The 14493-nt window shown below is 36.4% G+C and overlaps 1 protein-coding gene across 4 annotated transcripts in view; it reads left to right on the plus strand.

Annotated features, from left to right (window-relative positions):
• The window catches only part of ebf2 (EBF transcription factor 2), a 37137-nt gene extending 27340 nt beyond the window's left edge, over positions 1-9797 (plus strand). For 2 of the 4 annotated variants that reach the window (XM_079606370.1, XM_079606367.1), the window contains exons 11-16: positions 3123-3211; positions 3322-3387; positions 5152-5329; positions 6354-6524; positions 6626-6793; positions 8920-9783. In XM_079606370.1, coding sequence (XP_079462496.1) covers positions 3123-3211; positions 3322-3387; positions 5152-5329; positions 6354-6524; positions 6626-6793; positions 8920-8951 — 704 coding nt within the window. In that variant the 3' untranslated portion in view covers positions 8952-9783. Of the gene's footprint in view, positions 1-3122; positions 3212-3321; positions 3388-5151; positions 5330-6353; positions 6525-6625; positions 6794-8919 lie in introns of all 4 variants that reach the window. The other 2 variants (XM_079606369.1, XM_079606368.1) reach the window with 2 other exon arrangements.
• The last annotated feature ends 4696 nt before the right edge of the window (positions 9798-14493 follow it).

Raw genomic sequence — 14493 nt, forward strand, 5'->3', positions numbered from 1 at the left:
AGCTCTTACCTAACAATATCAGTAGTGAACTCCGTCTCCGATCGGCGCACAGGGACAAAAATAAACAAATAGCATAAATTAAACGCACTTCGGCAAACCTGACCTTATCTGATGCTACTGTACAATATTTTCATTGTAGCCTAATAGAAAACGCATTTTGGCACATCATTTCAACATCTGCTATTTAGCCTACTTCACTTTATTTTTTAGCAAATAGATAGAAAGCTCGAATAAAATAACAAGTCATTTACATTATAGGCAAATTCTACGCACTGTTATGTCAGGGTGACAACTAACATTATAGGACAGCGCCGCCGCTCCCACCAAATGCAGACATCCCAAGTCTCCCGGGAGTCTCCCGCATATTGATAGCGGCTCACTGATGCCCGCGAATTAGTTAAAATCTCCCGGAATCTAGAGCGAGCGCGCCCGCGAGACATAGACTGTGCTCCAAACCGCGTAGCGCGTGCACGGCAGAGAGGGAGAGAGAGCAAGAGACCGCCTCATGAAGCGCATGTAATATCATTCCCCTATTTTCTTTTTTTGGATGTAGGTATAGTCAGATATACCTATAATAATAATAATTAATTAATAATTAATGCTATTAATATCCCTGATAATAGGGATAATACCCCCGGCTTGTGCATGCGCGCATGTAGATCTTTCTCCATCTCTCGTTGCGGATTGTTGTTTGTGTGTGTGGGTGTATGTGTATGTGGGTGTGTGTGCATGCGCATATGGCACGGATGAAAACAAGTACTACTCCTGTTCTCCTGGTCTGGATATGTTGTTGGGTTCTTGTATTGGGCGGTCCACCTCTTACGGTTTTATGGCATTTGTGTCTCTGATTAATTATTTTGTGAATTACTTTGCAAACCTGTGTTTTTAAAGGTGCTATAAAGTTGCTATAAAGTTGTTGTTATTATTGTTATTGTTATTTACAGTTCGTATTATGCTCTGTTCATTACTGTCCTGTCTAAATAAACAGGACTTTTGCATTTATATTTGGGTTATGCAGCGTTTTAAATAATATTTTACACTGGGGTGCCTTGAGATTTTATGCACTTTTGAAAGGTGCCCTGACTGAAAAAAGTTTGAGAAAGGCTAGCAGAATAGTACGCAAGATTTAGGACATATTGCGTCTTTAACGGACAGCTCTGTCACTTAGTTACGCGCTGTCACCGTTTAAACTGCCCTGTCAATCATCTTGTCACAGTTAAAATCCCCCAAATTTGATTTAATTTAATTTCGCACCGAATCTGAGAGAAATGTAGTAGCACGTTGATCTGCCAGTCGTGGGTCTATTTTATGCGGAGACTCTCCTCATGTGTTTGCATAATGATGCATTTAAAAGTTAATGTATCATTATAAAAGTTCAAATATATAATGTGGAGAACATTGAACAAATATATTTTCATCAGGTTAGATACTGATAATTAATCACTCAAACCTTTATCTAAACCTCTCTACTTAACCGTCACTCTGGTACATCTGCCATGTTTGTAGTTTTTTAACACTTTTTATTTGTGTTTGTAGTTCTAATCGAATCCTTATCCAACACGCAATGTGTTGTGGGCAATATTATCCGTGAGCGTGTGCACGGATCTGCACTTCGGATTCTAACCGGAAAAAGACCATCCGGGTATCTTTGGAATATTAATTTAATATATATATATAAATGCGAATTGGGACGCAGCAAAAATGTGCAGTGTTGGGGGCTACAGAAAAGGGTTGGGAACCAATGTGTTAAACTACTTGTTTGTTTGTTTGTTTGTTTGTTTGTTTGTTTGTTTGTTTGTTTGTTCGTTTGTTTGTTTGTTTGTTTGTTCGTTCGTTCGTTTGTTTGACTTTATTGTCTGACATATGCTTATGCATACTCACGTTCATTCACCTATAGATACCTCAATACACTCTAAAAAATGCTGGGTTGTTTTAACCCAATTTTGGGTCAAATATGGACAAACCCAAACGTTGGATCAAAAAGGCAATTTAAAAATGTAACCCAATGGCTGGGTTTGTCCATTTTTGACCCAAAATTGGGTTAAAACAACCCAGCATTTTTTTGAGTGTATATACCTATATTATATATATATAATATATACCTCAATTGAAAATTTGATTTAAAACAGTAAAGCCAATGGAACAAATTACTTCGGATTCTAACCGGAAAAAGACCACCCGGGTATCTTTGGAATATTAATTTAATATATATATATATATATATATATATATATATATATATATATATATATAAATGCGAATTGAGACGCAGCAAAAATGTGCAGTGTTGGGGGGCTACAGAAAAGGGTTGGGAACCAATGTGTTAAAGTACTTACTGTTTTAAAACAGTAAAGCCAATGGAACAAATTATATTTTATTAACTTTCTTTCTATGTTTGAAGTGCAGAGGTAACTAAAGGTCATTTGTAAGTTGACTTCCCCAAGATTGGAAGCACTGTGGATCTTTGGCACTTTCAGAAAACCAATACATTGCCAGGTTTATTTGAGTGACCCAACGTGTAATCTTCTGGCTTATCCAATAAAAGTTTTGTGTGAAACTACCTGTTTAGCTGGACAATTGAATATGGTATAATGGGGGAAAGAGTGTTTGGGAAACCTGTTTGGAAACAATCATGGTAATAAGTTCACTTTAGACATTCTACTAACTATAAGTAACTTTGCAACTACATGTCAACTAGCAGTCATTAGAGTATTAGTAGTCTATCTGTTTAATTTCTGCTAACACTTTATTTTGATGGTCCCCTATCAGACATTATACTGACTTTGCAAGTATATGTCAACTTATACTAACCCAAACCCTAACCTAACAGTACTAATACTCGAACGAGAGTTAGCTGACATGTAGCTGCAAAGTTAATGGACTGTCTAAAGTGGATTATCAAAATAAAGTGCAACCACAGTCATTTGCAACTCCACTTGTGAGGAAGAAATGACATGCTTCACAAAAAACTGATAATATCAATCAGGGCGACAGTGGCCATGGATTCAAACATAAATCCCTTACCTGATTCCTTTTCATTAACTACATACAATGGGATTTGTTCAGATTTTCAGGTATTTTAAAGTAAATAATAGATTCTCACTAAGTATTGTTATCTCTAGCACTGAATGAGCCAACTATTGACTACGGCTTCCAGAGACTTCAAAAGCTGATCCCTCGCCATCCTGGTGACCCCGACAGATTGGCAAAGGTTAGTACATAATATATAACCGTTAACTCAAACACAGAAGTACGCACCAACAGACCCACAGATATGTCATATTTATCTACTCTCTCTGGAACTGATTTTCTATATTTTAGGAAATGTTACTTAAAAGAGCAGCAGACGTTGTTGAGTCACTCTATGGAAATTCCACCAGCAATCAGGTAACCGCTGAATTGCAGTAAATATATCCAGTAGATATACAAACACACATTGGGGTCCAAATGACTGAGATCACGAGTGAACATGCTTCTTCTTTGTTTCAAATTACATTATCAGGATAACAATTTGGGTAAAAATGGAACGGAAATTTCAGATATCCATCAAAATTATGTCAAGAAGTATACAAGTATATATGTATATCTAGCATGATTTGAAAATGTTCCACAGCACAACATGTGTACTTCAGTGGAAGGAAAGAAATCTGGTTAATGTAACAAATCAGCTTATTTGATTTGCGAAGTTTTGAATCCGATGTGATCTCAGGCTTTTAAATAATATACGCATATCTAAGACAAATTAATGTTTTTACAAAGTGCCTTTTCAATTTACTGACTCAACTCGTACCTGCAGGTCAAACAAACATCATTTTGTCCTCTTTTCTTCAGTATTACAAGTGGGTGACGTTTACCATCACGGTATAAAATACAAAGGAACATTTAAAAAAAAAATGTTTTACCACAATTTAAAATTAAAATAAATAAAAATGCTGCTTTCAATACATACAATCCAACAACATTTCCACTCTATTTGTCTTTAGTGATCAACATAAAATCACAAAAATGGTTTTGTATCATAATCCAGGTTCGGGCCTAGTGTGGGGTCAGTGTTTGCTAAATATAAATATAATACAAATATAGTAAGTCTCCCTTATGTCAAATCAAGTGCTTTATACAACAGAAATTGTATAAAGTTGTATATAGTAATGGAATTAATTATGCAAAGAGTTAAAATTCAGCTGTAAAGCAGCTGTAGCAAAATCATAGTGTCATTATTCAACTCAATTCAGTAACTGTGTAAAGTTCATTCATTATGAAACATGTTCAGTTCAGCTACACGCAGCTCTACTGAAGACAAGAGATGTTGATGTTCCCTCCTCTAACTTGATCAATTATGATATACCTCAGTGAAGACAGAATCATTTACTTCCTTAAAATGTGCAGTTACAAGCGGTGTTTGAATTATACCGTGAGCTTCGGGGGGTACGGATATCTCGACTGCTGACGTCACTCTCCATTTTATATAGGCTTACACACACGAGAACCACTAATCTATATATCTATTTATTTTTGCTGCCTGCGCCCGTACCCGGTATGTACGTTTTGACAGCTAGTGAGGTGATATCAAAGAACCATAGCAAAGAACACAGTCTGAACATACCAGAGAAATGGTACAGGCCAATGGGGAGTGAGGGTTTGAAAATCGAATTTTAATTTGATAATTTCCTGAATTGTTGGTATGTGATGGTAATACTGCATTTAAATACATACAATTTTGGATAGGCTAACATTATATATATTTTTTTTAAATCAGTACCCCCCAAACTATTATTTTCATTCCTTTTGGGAGGGTCCAACTCTCATCTAGGGGGGTCGGACCCCCCAATACCCCGCCGTAATTCGAACTATGGTTACAAGGCTGTGTTGGTCCAGATTTGTAACGCAGCTTCTGTGCTGAGCAATCTTTGTTTTTAAAGATCTTTAGGCCAGGTTTTTATCAAATAAATCAAATTTTGTGTGTTTGTTTGACCTGATGAAGACCCTTTTCACGTCGGTAAATTGTAACTGTTGGCAGTCACTGTATGTATGCTGAATTGATTTGTCTGTCTCCTGTTCATATCGAGAGAAATGAAGGGATGTCACCCAATAGGTTTTCCTGTTGTGTATTGCCGTCAACCAAAACGTGTCTTTGATACTGTGCTGTTGCAGGACATGTTGCTGAAACGGGCTGCAGATATAGCCGAGGCTCTTTACAGCGTGCCTCGACCTCACAGTCAGCTGCAGGCCATGCCGAGCTCCCCGGTCCATGGCAGTGTCATGGGGCTCAACTCTTATCCCACACAGCTGGGTGTAAGCATTGGGGAACACGGGCAAACCAGTAGCCAAGGTGAGGATCTGAAGACATGATCCCTAAGATTCAGTCTTATTCAGTGTTATAGATATTAGATGACCTAGATGTCAATAACCCGCACATTTATAGAGCGCTGACACGGTTTCGTATAGGCCAACCCAGAAGTTAGGATCACACTGGTTACCTCCTCAACAAAAACCCAATAGGATTTGTCTTTTTAATTATCGCCCAAAAATAAGCTCTGTGATCAACAACAGTTTATGATACTTACACGTTTTGTCCATGAAGATAATTTCAACAAATGAACACAACTATTATTAATTTTAATGTCCCTTTCAGTCTTTATTTAACCTTTGTTGCTCGTGTGGCTGTCATAAATGCCTTTTTTTAAATAAAATGAATGTACTATATTTCATTTCGATAATGTTTTTTATCTAATGTTTTGTATTTTAGGGGATTTTATGGTACTAAATGATATTTATGAAGTAGTTATATAATCAATTTCACTTAATGAGCATAGAGCTGAAAATGTAAATAATGTAAATATATCTTGAATGCTTTGTAGCACAGAATAGTTAAGTCTCTTTTTAAAGAAGACACTTGGCAGAAGTTTTTTTTTAAAGTGAATTTAAAAACAGTTATCAAAGTTAAAGTGTTTTGTTATGAGAAATGCACAAAAATACTATTTTCAATTTTTACATGAAGTATATATTTTCCAAATCATGTTTTACTTTTAAACACACCAAGAAAATTAAAGCCATAAATCTAAACAAGTTGTGTTCCAAATCTGAGTTTGATATTTAAAAAAATGAACTTTCAGTAAGAATTTATTTGAGCGCAGTACCAAACATTCCCACTAGAGGAAATTCATTTCCCATTCATTTACAAAGTGTGTGTGTGTGTGTGTGTGTGTGTTCACAAAGAATCTTTACCAAGTTTCGTACCATTCCAAAAAAAATGTCAACCGCACCAGAGGTTTAAAAGCATTTTGTACAAGCTTGATTATTGTTTTGTTGATTAATTGAGTAAAGTATTCTGATTTCTCTCTCTTTTATTCAAGGATACAGTCGCAGTTTGTCTCCACGTGGCTACCCGTCAGCATCGACCCCTCAGCAGTCAGGTTATGGGTCCAACGGGGGCATGAGTTACGGGGCAGTGCCCATGAGCAGTCTGGGTGTTTCAGGGTCACCTGGCTTTAACAGTGCCTCCCCAAACAGCTCTCCGTATGCTAGTGAGTTTCCGTTTAGTTGTCTTCTACTCCTGCTGGAAATACAGTGATTTTAGACCGTCAGATAAAATGTTGGTATAATCGAAGCACCTTTTTTTTTCCAGTCATGCCATCTAGCCCCACTGTACCAGGCTCCAGTTCCTCATCCTCCCTCTTGCCCTTCTCATCTTTCCCATCCTCTACCAAACAAAAAAGTGCCTTTGCTCCAGTCCTGAGACCCCAGGGTTCACCGTCACCCGTTTGCCAAACTTCAGGAGGCACCAGCTTTAGAGGTATACTGAAACCAAATGAACAGATCTGCTTTTTAAGTTTTTGTTTTTAAATGTTTTTTTCGCCCAAAGGTACACTCTTAAAAATAAAGGATCTGTACTCTACTCTGAAGGAGGAGTTCATTTAGTCCCTCCAAAAGGAGTAAAATTGTTCCCAGTTCCTGCTGTGTTAACTTAACACGCCAAAAAGTGTATACTTGCGCCAACAGTTATATAAACTATGAAAACGTTCCTGGTGCGAAAGACCCCATTGGCATCAATGGTTCCACGAAGAGCCTTTAACATTCATTGAACCTTTTCATTGCACAAAAGATTATTTATTATGGTTATTCAAATGTTCTTCACTCTAAGCAAAAAATGGCTCTTTTAAGGACTGATCACTGAAAGGTTCTTACAGAAAACAGGGCCAGAGTTTATTCATATTGTGACATTAGCAAAATACATTTTTGGGCACCCCCAAACCTCGCCCCGCTGTCGTGACCTTGTGTGACCAACACTGCTACTTTTTAGGAAATTGATGATTTAAAAAAAAGAAACACTGTGTTATCAAAGTTGATATTGTGGCTTTATATATGATCATATACTTGCATGTGTCATTATATTATTAACACTTTACCAAAATCAAGCTCAAATGAAGTTACAAAGGTTTTGACTTTCGAATGTTGTGTATTTTTAAGGTTATTAAGTTTATTGTAGCTATGTGGGCACCCAGATTTTTCTGTTATTTGGCCAAAATCTCATGTTATAAAAGATGAAACTGCTGCGCACAGGCTATTTAAGACCGTATTGATTATGACTCAACGACAAATGCTAGACTAGACACTCTTCTCCGCACCTCAAATACATAGAACATTAGTGTTATATATATATATATATGACCAATATTCTATGTATATATATGTAGTGTTTCTTGAGTAAAGAAAATGCTGTACATATTTAAACAACCAGTTCTTTGTTTTTTCCTTTGCATTGCAAACAAGCAAAGATGTTCCACCATGTGTGCGCCTCTTCATTCACTATAGAGGCGGGTGGAGTTACGAGGTTTAGGAGCCAGATTTACTAAACAGGGCAAATTAGCATGATAGCGCAACTCCAAAGTAGCATCAATGGGAGTGGAAAGTCCTGCGCGTGATCTTCTGACAGCGTGCACATTAAAGAACACAGCCGGATCATTTCCACAATGATCAACGCAATCTAGCAAGAGCAGCGCAAATTAGCGTCTGTTTTAAGACATGCTTTAATAAATAATGGCACAAATACCAGTAAATTGACGAGCGCAAACCTTTGTAAATCACCTTGCATGATTCATTTAAATACTCTCCTCCCGTACATTTTACATCTGAAAGGGAAACTCAAACATAACCCTGTCCACGCCTTCTCGGCGCAAATTTTTCACTTTGTGTCTTCAATAAATCCTGACAGTAGTTTTTAACGTCAAAAATGCGCTGGAGCAAGCAGTTAGTAAATCTGGCCCTAAATGTCAAATATGTGACCCTGGATCACAAAACTTTGTGACTTTGGTAAATTTGTGGCAATAGCAACAATACATTGTATGGCTCAAAATTATCGATTTTTCTTTTATGGCAAAAATCATTAGGATATTAAGTAAAGATCATGTTCCATGAAGATATTTAGTAAATTTCCTACCGTAAATATATAAAACATGTATTTTTGTGAGTGAATGCAGCACAATCATGAACATAAATGCACAACTTTAAAGGAGATTTTCTCAATGTTTCGATTTTTTTGCATCCTCAGATTCCAGATTTTCAAATAGTCATATCTCGGCCAAATATTGTCCTATCCTAACAAACCACACATAAATAGAAAGCTTATTTATTCAGCTTTTTAGGTGATGTATACATCTCAATTTCATAAAATTGATCCATGTGACTGGTTTTGTGGTCCAGGGTCACATATAAGTTTAAAATGCTATCTGTCAAAAGTAACTTATCTCTTGCTACCAGTATACAGGAACTGTTATTTATTTACAGTAAATAAACTGATACAAAACTGATACAAAATTTTCATTTTTCAACATAGCGTATGAACTGTTTATTTAATCATCATGATATTGCTGCATGTTACTGCCATAATGGAATAACTTATTTAGTTTTTTTCATTTCCAGCAATGACCGGTCTCGTGGTTCCTCCAATGTAGAGGACGAGTCCCTTCCAGTCCTAAGCTTTACAGCAGTGGCCAGAACTGGACTGACACCAGTGTTGTCTCTTTCAAGCCACACTGAACAACAGCTGTCATGAAGAATTAAAGACAACAAGGACATATTCAAAACACTTTTGGGAACCTTCTTGAGAGATATCCACTCTATGCACACGTTTTGCCTCTGATTGTGAAGGGATGGTGTTACTTAAAGGTTCTTCCACCCACAAAATGCCAAAAGAGCTATAATTTGAGAACATGAGACTTGAGACTGTTACACATTTTTAGCCGTGTGCTCTTTACACACTGGTCAATAGACTTTCACCGCAGTAGATGCCAGTATGGGATATCAATTGTGTCAAAACTCAGTCTTTTTTTTTTAAATATACTGATAGATACACATCCTTAAACTGAAATTGTGTTTTTAAAAGTATATATATTTATCAGGATTTTCATTTAGAGAAACAGAAAGTGTTTATTTAGGTTTAGTTTTATGAAATGATTACCTCATATATTGACTTATTTAATGACAAAAACTATATAAGTTATATTTTTAGGTTAAGTACTAATATAAGGAACCATGATTGTATTTGCTATTATTTGGTATTGTTATCTAAATGTATTTGTTTTTCTGTAAACATTTTTATAGGTTGTCATTTTGCTATTGATATTAAAATAGTGACTGTAGATTTTTACATGTAAAAGTTTTGTTGTTAAATATATAGATGATATTTTAATTATTTTCCAACTTGTTATTTATAAACATGTTTTCACATTTGTATCCCTTTCAAAATATGTCTGACATGCACTAAAATAACAGATTTACTCATGGTATCATTTCTCTTCCACGTGGCCAGTCATTCCTTTCTATTTATTAATTTTAGTAATCATTAAAGAGTTTATTTTTTCAATTTTTATGTTATTCCAAACAAACTAAAGGCAGGGTTGTAATTATGGTTATTTTTTAAATAGGTGAAGGTCACAGACAAATATAGATTTTTTTTAATCATTTGATGTTGCTGCCTACAGAACTGATACAGTATTGCTCTTCTCTTTTCCTCATTCTTCCTGAGTGAGTTTTGTCATTAGCATTGGTAAACATGATCATTTTGACCACCAAATTAATGTTATGCATGAAAAGAACATCTGTTTAATTAGTGCAATGAACAAATTGATATGTGCGCTTAACATATTCTACCCGAATGTATTCACACAGACATCTGTTTTGATAAAAATAGTCACAAAACAGTGAATATATGATCAAATTATTTGAGATGCAGAATGTACATTTGTAATTCTTTTTTTATTTTATTCTCATCAACAGTGAGTAAAAATGGCGATTTGAATAAATACAGCCATTCTGCCCTTTCCTCACAGGATATGTTGAGTTAATCTCAGTAATTCATGGCCAACAACCTGCATAAATACATAATATGTCAAATGCATGTATGCATTTGCTAAGTTCTGCTGTGATACCTACTGAGCTGTAGTTTTTTTTTTGGACAAAGAGGGTTAAATGGGGGTAAAGGTTTGGGCCATGGATTTGGAGGATAAAGCTTTTTTTGTCTTTTGTCTTTTTTTTTTTTTAGCTCAAGGCCGTTTGCTACATTTTGACAAATCCTTTTTGAGGTACATTATAACTCTTCCAGATTCACGCCTCCTCTCGGAGTCCCCTGGGTGTCAATGGCAGATGGAATACACAGAAAGAGTCCCTTGTGTGTTTCTCCAAACATAACAGAACATCTCTCTCACGCACACATGCATTCAGGACATTTTAGCCACATGTCCACTTTCAAATAGATTTGTAGTGTATGCACTTGGCATAATACCTATATTTTATATACTCACATGCTTCCAAAGTCTGTCTTAACTTGTTACGTCAAGAAACCAATCATTTATAATATAATAAAACGTTTTTTATTTTATGTTTTTACTTGCTATATATATATATATATATATATATATATATATATATATATACATATTTTTTTATTACAAAACAGCTTGATATTGCAAAGTTTTTCAAAGTTTTACCATATTATTTGAATGTATTGTTTTAATTATAACACACTGGTTTGTGGAGCAAATTGAAAAATAAGGTGCGACAGTACACAATAAAATAATTACCATATCAGTTAATGTATAATGTGCAAAATCCAAAGGTAACACGTTATTTTACAGTGTCCTTGTTACATATGTGACATGTAGCCTATACTTACCATAGAAATAACAGTAAAGTATGCGTAATTACATGCAACTAACCCTCGACCAAATCCTAATCCTACCCTAACCCTAGTAAGTATATGCAGTTGCTTAATATTACTAGGCCTATACTTAAATATATAATTACAATGTAACAATGACACCTTAAAGTGTAATAAAAAAACATAACACAACCGTAGCCTACAACATGCAGTATAGCCTAATTGCTGCCAACAAAATGTAAACTAGAGAAAGAAGATGGAGACAGAAACACACACACACACACACACACACACACACACACACACACAAAGCTAGGAATTATTTCTGAATACAATATATCTAACTACAGGATACAAAAAAAAAAAAAAACTATAGGAAAAAAAAATAGTGCACAATGTCAGATATCTGAAATATGAGGCGATTTAAAGAGTTCAATTTAGGTGAATGTTTTAATTATGCTGAGACGGTTGCTGGTTGAATGACAAATTAAACAAATCTGACAGATGGACAGCACACAATACCCAGCATTGGGTGGGGGGTGGGGGGTGGGGGGGGGGGGGGGGGGAAGTCCACTAGCTAATTGTGTTGGAGTCAGTTGGGTCATCAATCACCCTGAGCTGTAAAGCAGCGTCCAGTCTATGGCACTGATGTAAAAGCATGCTTGATGTCATGTAATATCGTGAGCTATATGTTTAATTCACCATTCACAGATGAGCACGGCAGCCTATGGGTGACAGAAGAGGAAGATGGCGGTTTGAAAGTGATTGTTGGTCTCGTTTGGGTTGGGGCTGTTAGATAGCCAAAGTTGAAGAAGTCTAAAAATAGCTGCCTAAAAAAATAATAATAATAATAATAAAACGAAAATTATGTCTACTGGACATCAAAGGCTCATATAGGTAATAGCCTATCTATCATTCATGTTTTCCATATATTACTGAAAATATTGTAGGATTCCATCAATAAAAACAAAACCTGCTATAGTTTAAATGTATGTGTGATTAAATATGCAAAGCCATATGATTATTCATTAATTAATAGGGGTTGCGGATGTTCTCTCTCATGCATTAATTACATCCGCATTAGCATATCAATTAGATGAATCAGAGATCATGTAATTAAAGCCCAAGTAGGAGCACCTGCTGCCTCTGTTTATGTTTGTGTATATGTGATATCATGAGCGTACACGCGTCAATCAATTGCCTCTTAATTCTGTTTGCCTCTGATGGAATGTTTCACATTTAGATTTTTTTTTTTTTTTACATTTTAAGTAGAAAAATAAATAAAATAACTAGTAGCCTAACTATTTTGTGATTTACACGGTATGCAACATCCCTTCACGAAATAACACATCTTAACTAGAGGAAGGGTTTTCCACGCAAATATCTAATAAAATCTAAAATACATGTTTTACACGCGTCTTGAATCAGTCCGCTTGCTCAAACTACTCATGGCTTTTGAGATGGGTCCATCTGCTGGCCACATGATGTTTAAACACTTCTGATAGGCTCATTGCTTGCAGTTTCAGCTACATAACACATGTGTTCAAAAACTACATTTCACAAACCTTAAATCATGAATGTATCCACGAATCCCGCATTAAAGGTCAGAATTGTCTAAAAAAACTTTTATTCAAATTTGTTTAAACTGTCTTTATAGACCAATACATAATTAAAATGCAAGTACTCTGAAATAGAGAGTATAAAAAACTGAGTGACTCTAGTGTATTTAATCTTCAATAAACACAGCTCATTAATTCCATTCACTCCCACCTAAAAACGGGAGCGCGACTGCGCGCACGTGGGCAGAGCCAGTAATAGCGGCGGTAGTCATGGCGACGGAGAGTGACAGTCGCGCAAGCCAATCACTTGTTTCATCCCGAATGGAATTAATGAGCTGTGTTTTTTGAAGATTAAATACACTATAGTCACTCAATTTTTATACTCTCTTTTTCAAAGTACTTACATTTTAATTATGTATTGATATATAAAGACAGTTTAAGCAAATTTGAAAAAAAGTTCTTTAGACAGTTCTTACCTACACAACCTTTAACAGACACAAAACCCTTTAATGCTCAACATGATACAGTCACATGTATCGAGGGTACACTATAGTAGTTTACACACACTAAATATAGTCTATATACGATTGTTTATCCTTTGTTTTCCTCTGTATGCGTCCACCGTATGCTCTACTTCCATAGTCACTTGTCTCTTCTCGTCACTTTCATAATTTTCTTTTCGTCACTCTCTTTCTGCATCAAACTCATTCAATGCTCATAATTTGTTTCTCTTCCAGTCAAACTTGTCAGGTGCGTTTAACTTTACAGTGGACAGAACCCTGTTCCTGGCATCCCAGCTGCGCAGGATCAGTGGTGGCTTCTGCGATTTGATTGGCCAAGGTCCATTGGATGGGATTCACAATCACCGGAAGAAGGATGGTCTCAGGCTCAGGGCAATGAGACTTGAGTTGAGACGAGACTGGGAATCTGCCTTGGTGTTCTTGGACCCTGGACAATAGGAGACCATGTAGTCAAACCAGCTGAAGAACATGCAGAGGTCAGCCGGTGACAAATGTTCCAGGTGGTCAGTAATGATGAGGAAAGGATGACAGGGATCCTCCACTCCTTGAGTGCCAGCTTGATTGCAAGGAGTTCCCGGTTGCCAATGTCATACTTCTGCTCCACCAGGGAAACTTCCCAGGGAGAAGGCGGCACAGGTGACCAGACACGTCCTGTTTTTCCCGGGACAGTCCCGTCTTTCAGCTCTATTTTTAGTCTCCTGACTTATCATTAATTTTTTTTTCATGAATTAGCATGTTTTATCACATTGCTAGCATAAATTAGCATGTTTTATCACATTTCTAGCATAAATTTGCATGTTTTACCACATTGCTAACATGATTTAGCCTGTAGCTAACATGAATTAGCAGGTATAGACCATAAAAAAAAGAATATGAACGTAGTGTCCGTGACATCTCCCGTAAGTTTCTGAAGAGTCGTTTTGAAGCAAGGGGGTAATCCATCCGCCGGAAACTGAAACCTCCCCGGGAGCCGCCATTGTAGCAGAACTTCACCTGCTGTTAGCACTGCATTGACTCCCATTCATTTTGGCGTCACTTTGCCAGCGAATAACTTTACATCTGAGGCGTCCAAAGACTCCATTTGTCCATTATTTATTATTAAAGAAACACGACAATGTATAAAAGGCTCCATTACCTTGTATCTTACGTTATGGCCCCGTAGAAGCCGTTTTTGTAAAAATAGGCTAACGATTACATCATAACCACGCGACTCTCTGTCGCACAGTCGAGCAATTACCGTATAGACCGGCGGAGAAGC

This window comes from Phoxinus phoxinus, assembly GCF_949152265.1.
Source record: "Phoxinus phoxinus genome assembly, chromosome: 3".
NCBI lineage: Eukaryota > Metazoa > Chordata > Actinopteri > Cypriniformes > Leuciscidae > Phoxinus > Phoxinus phoxinus.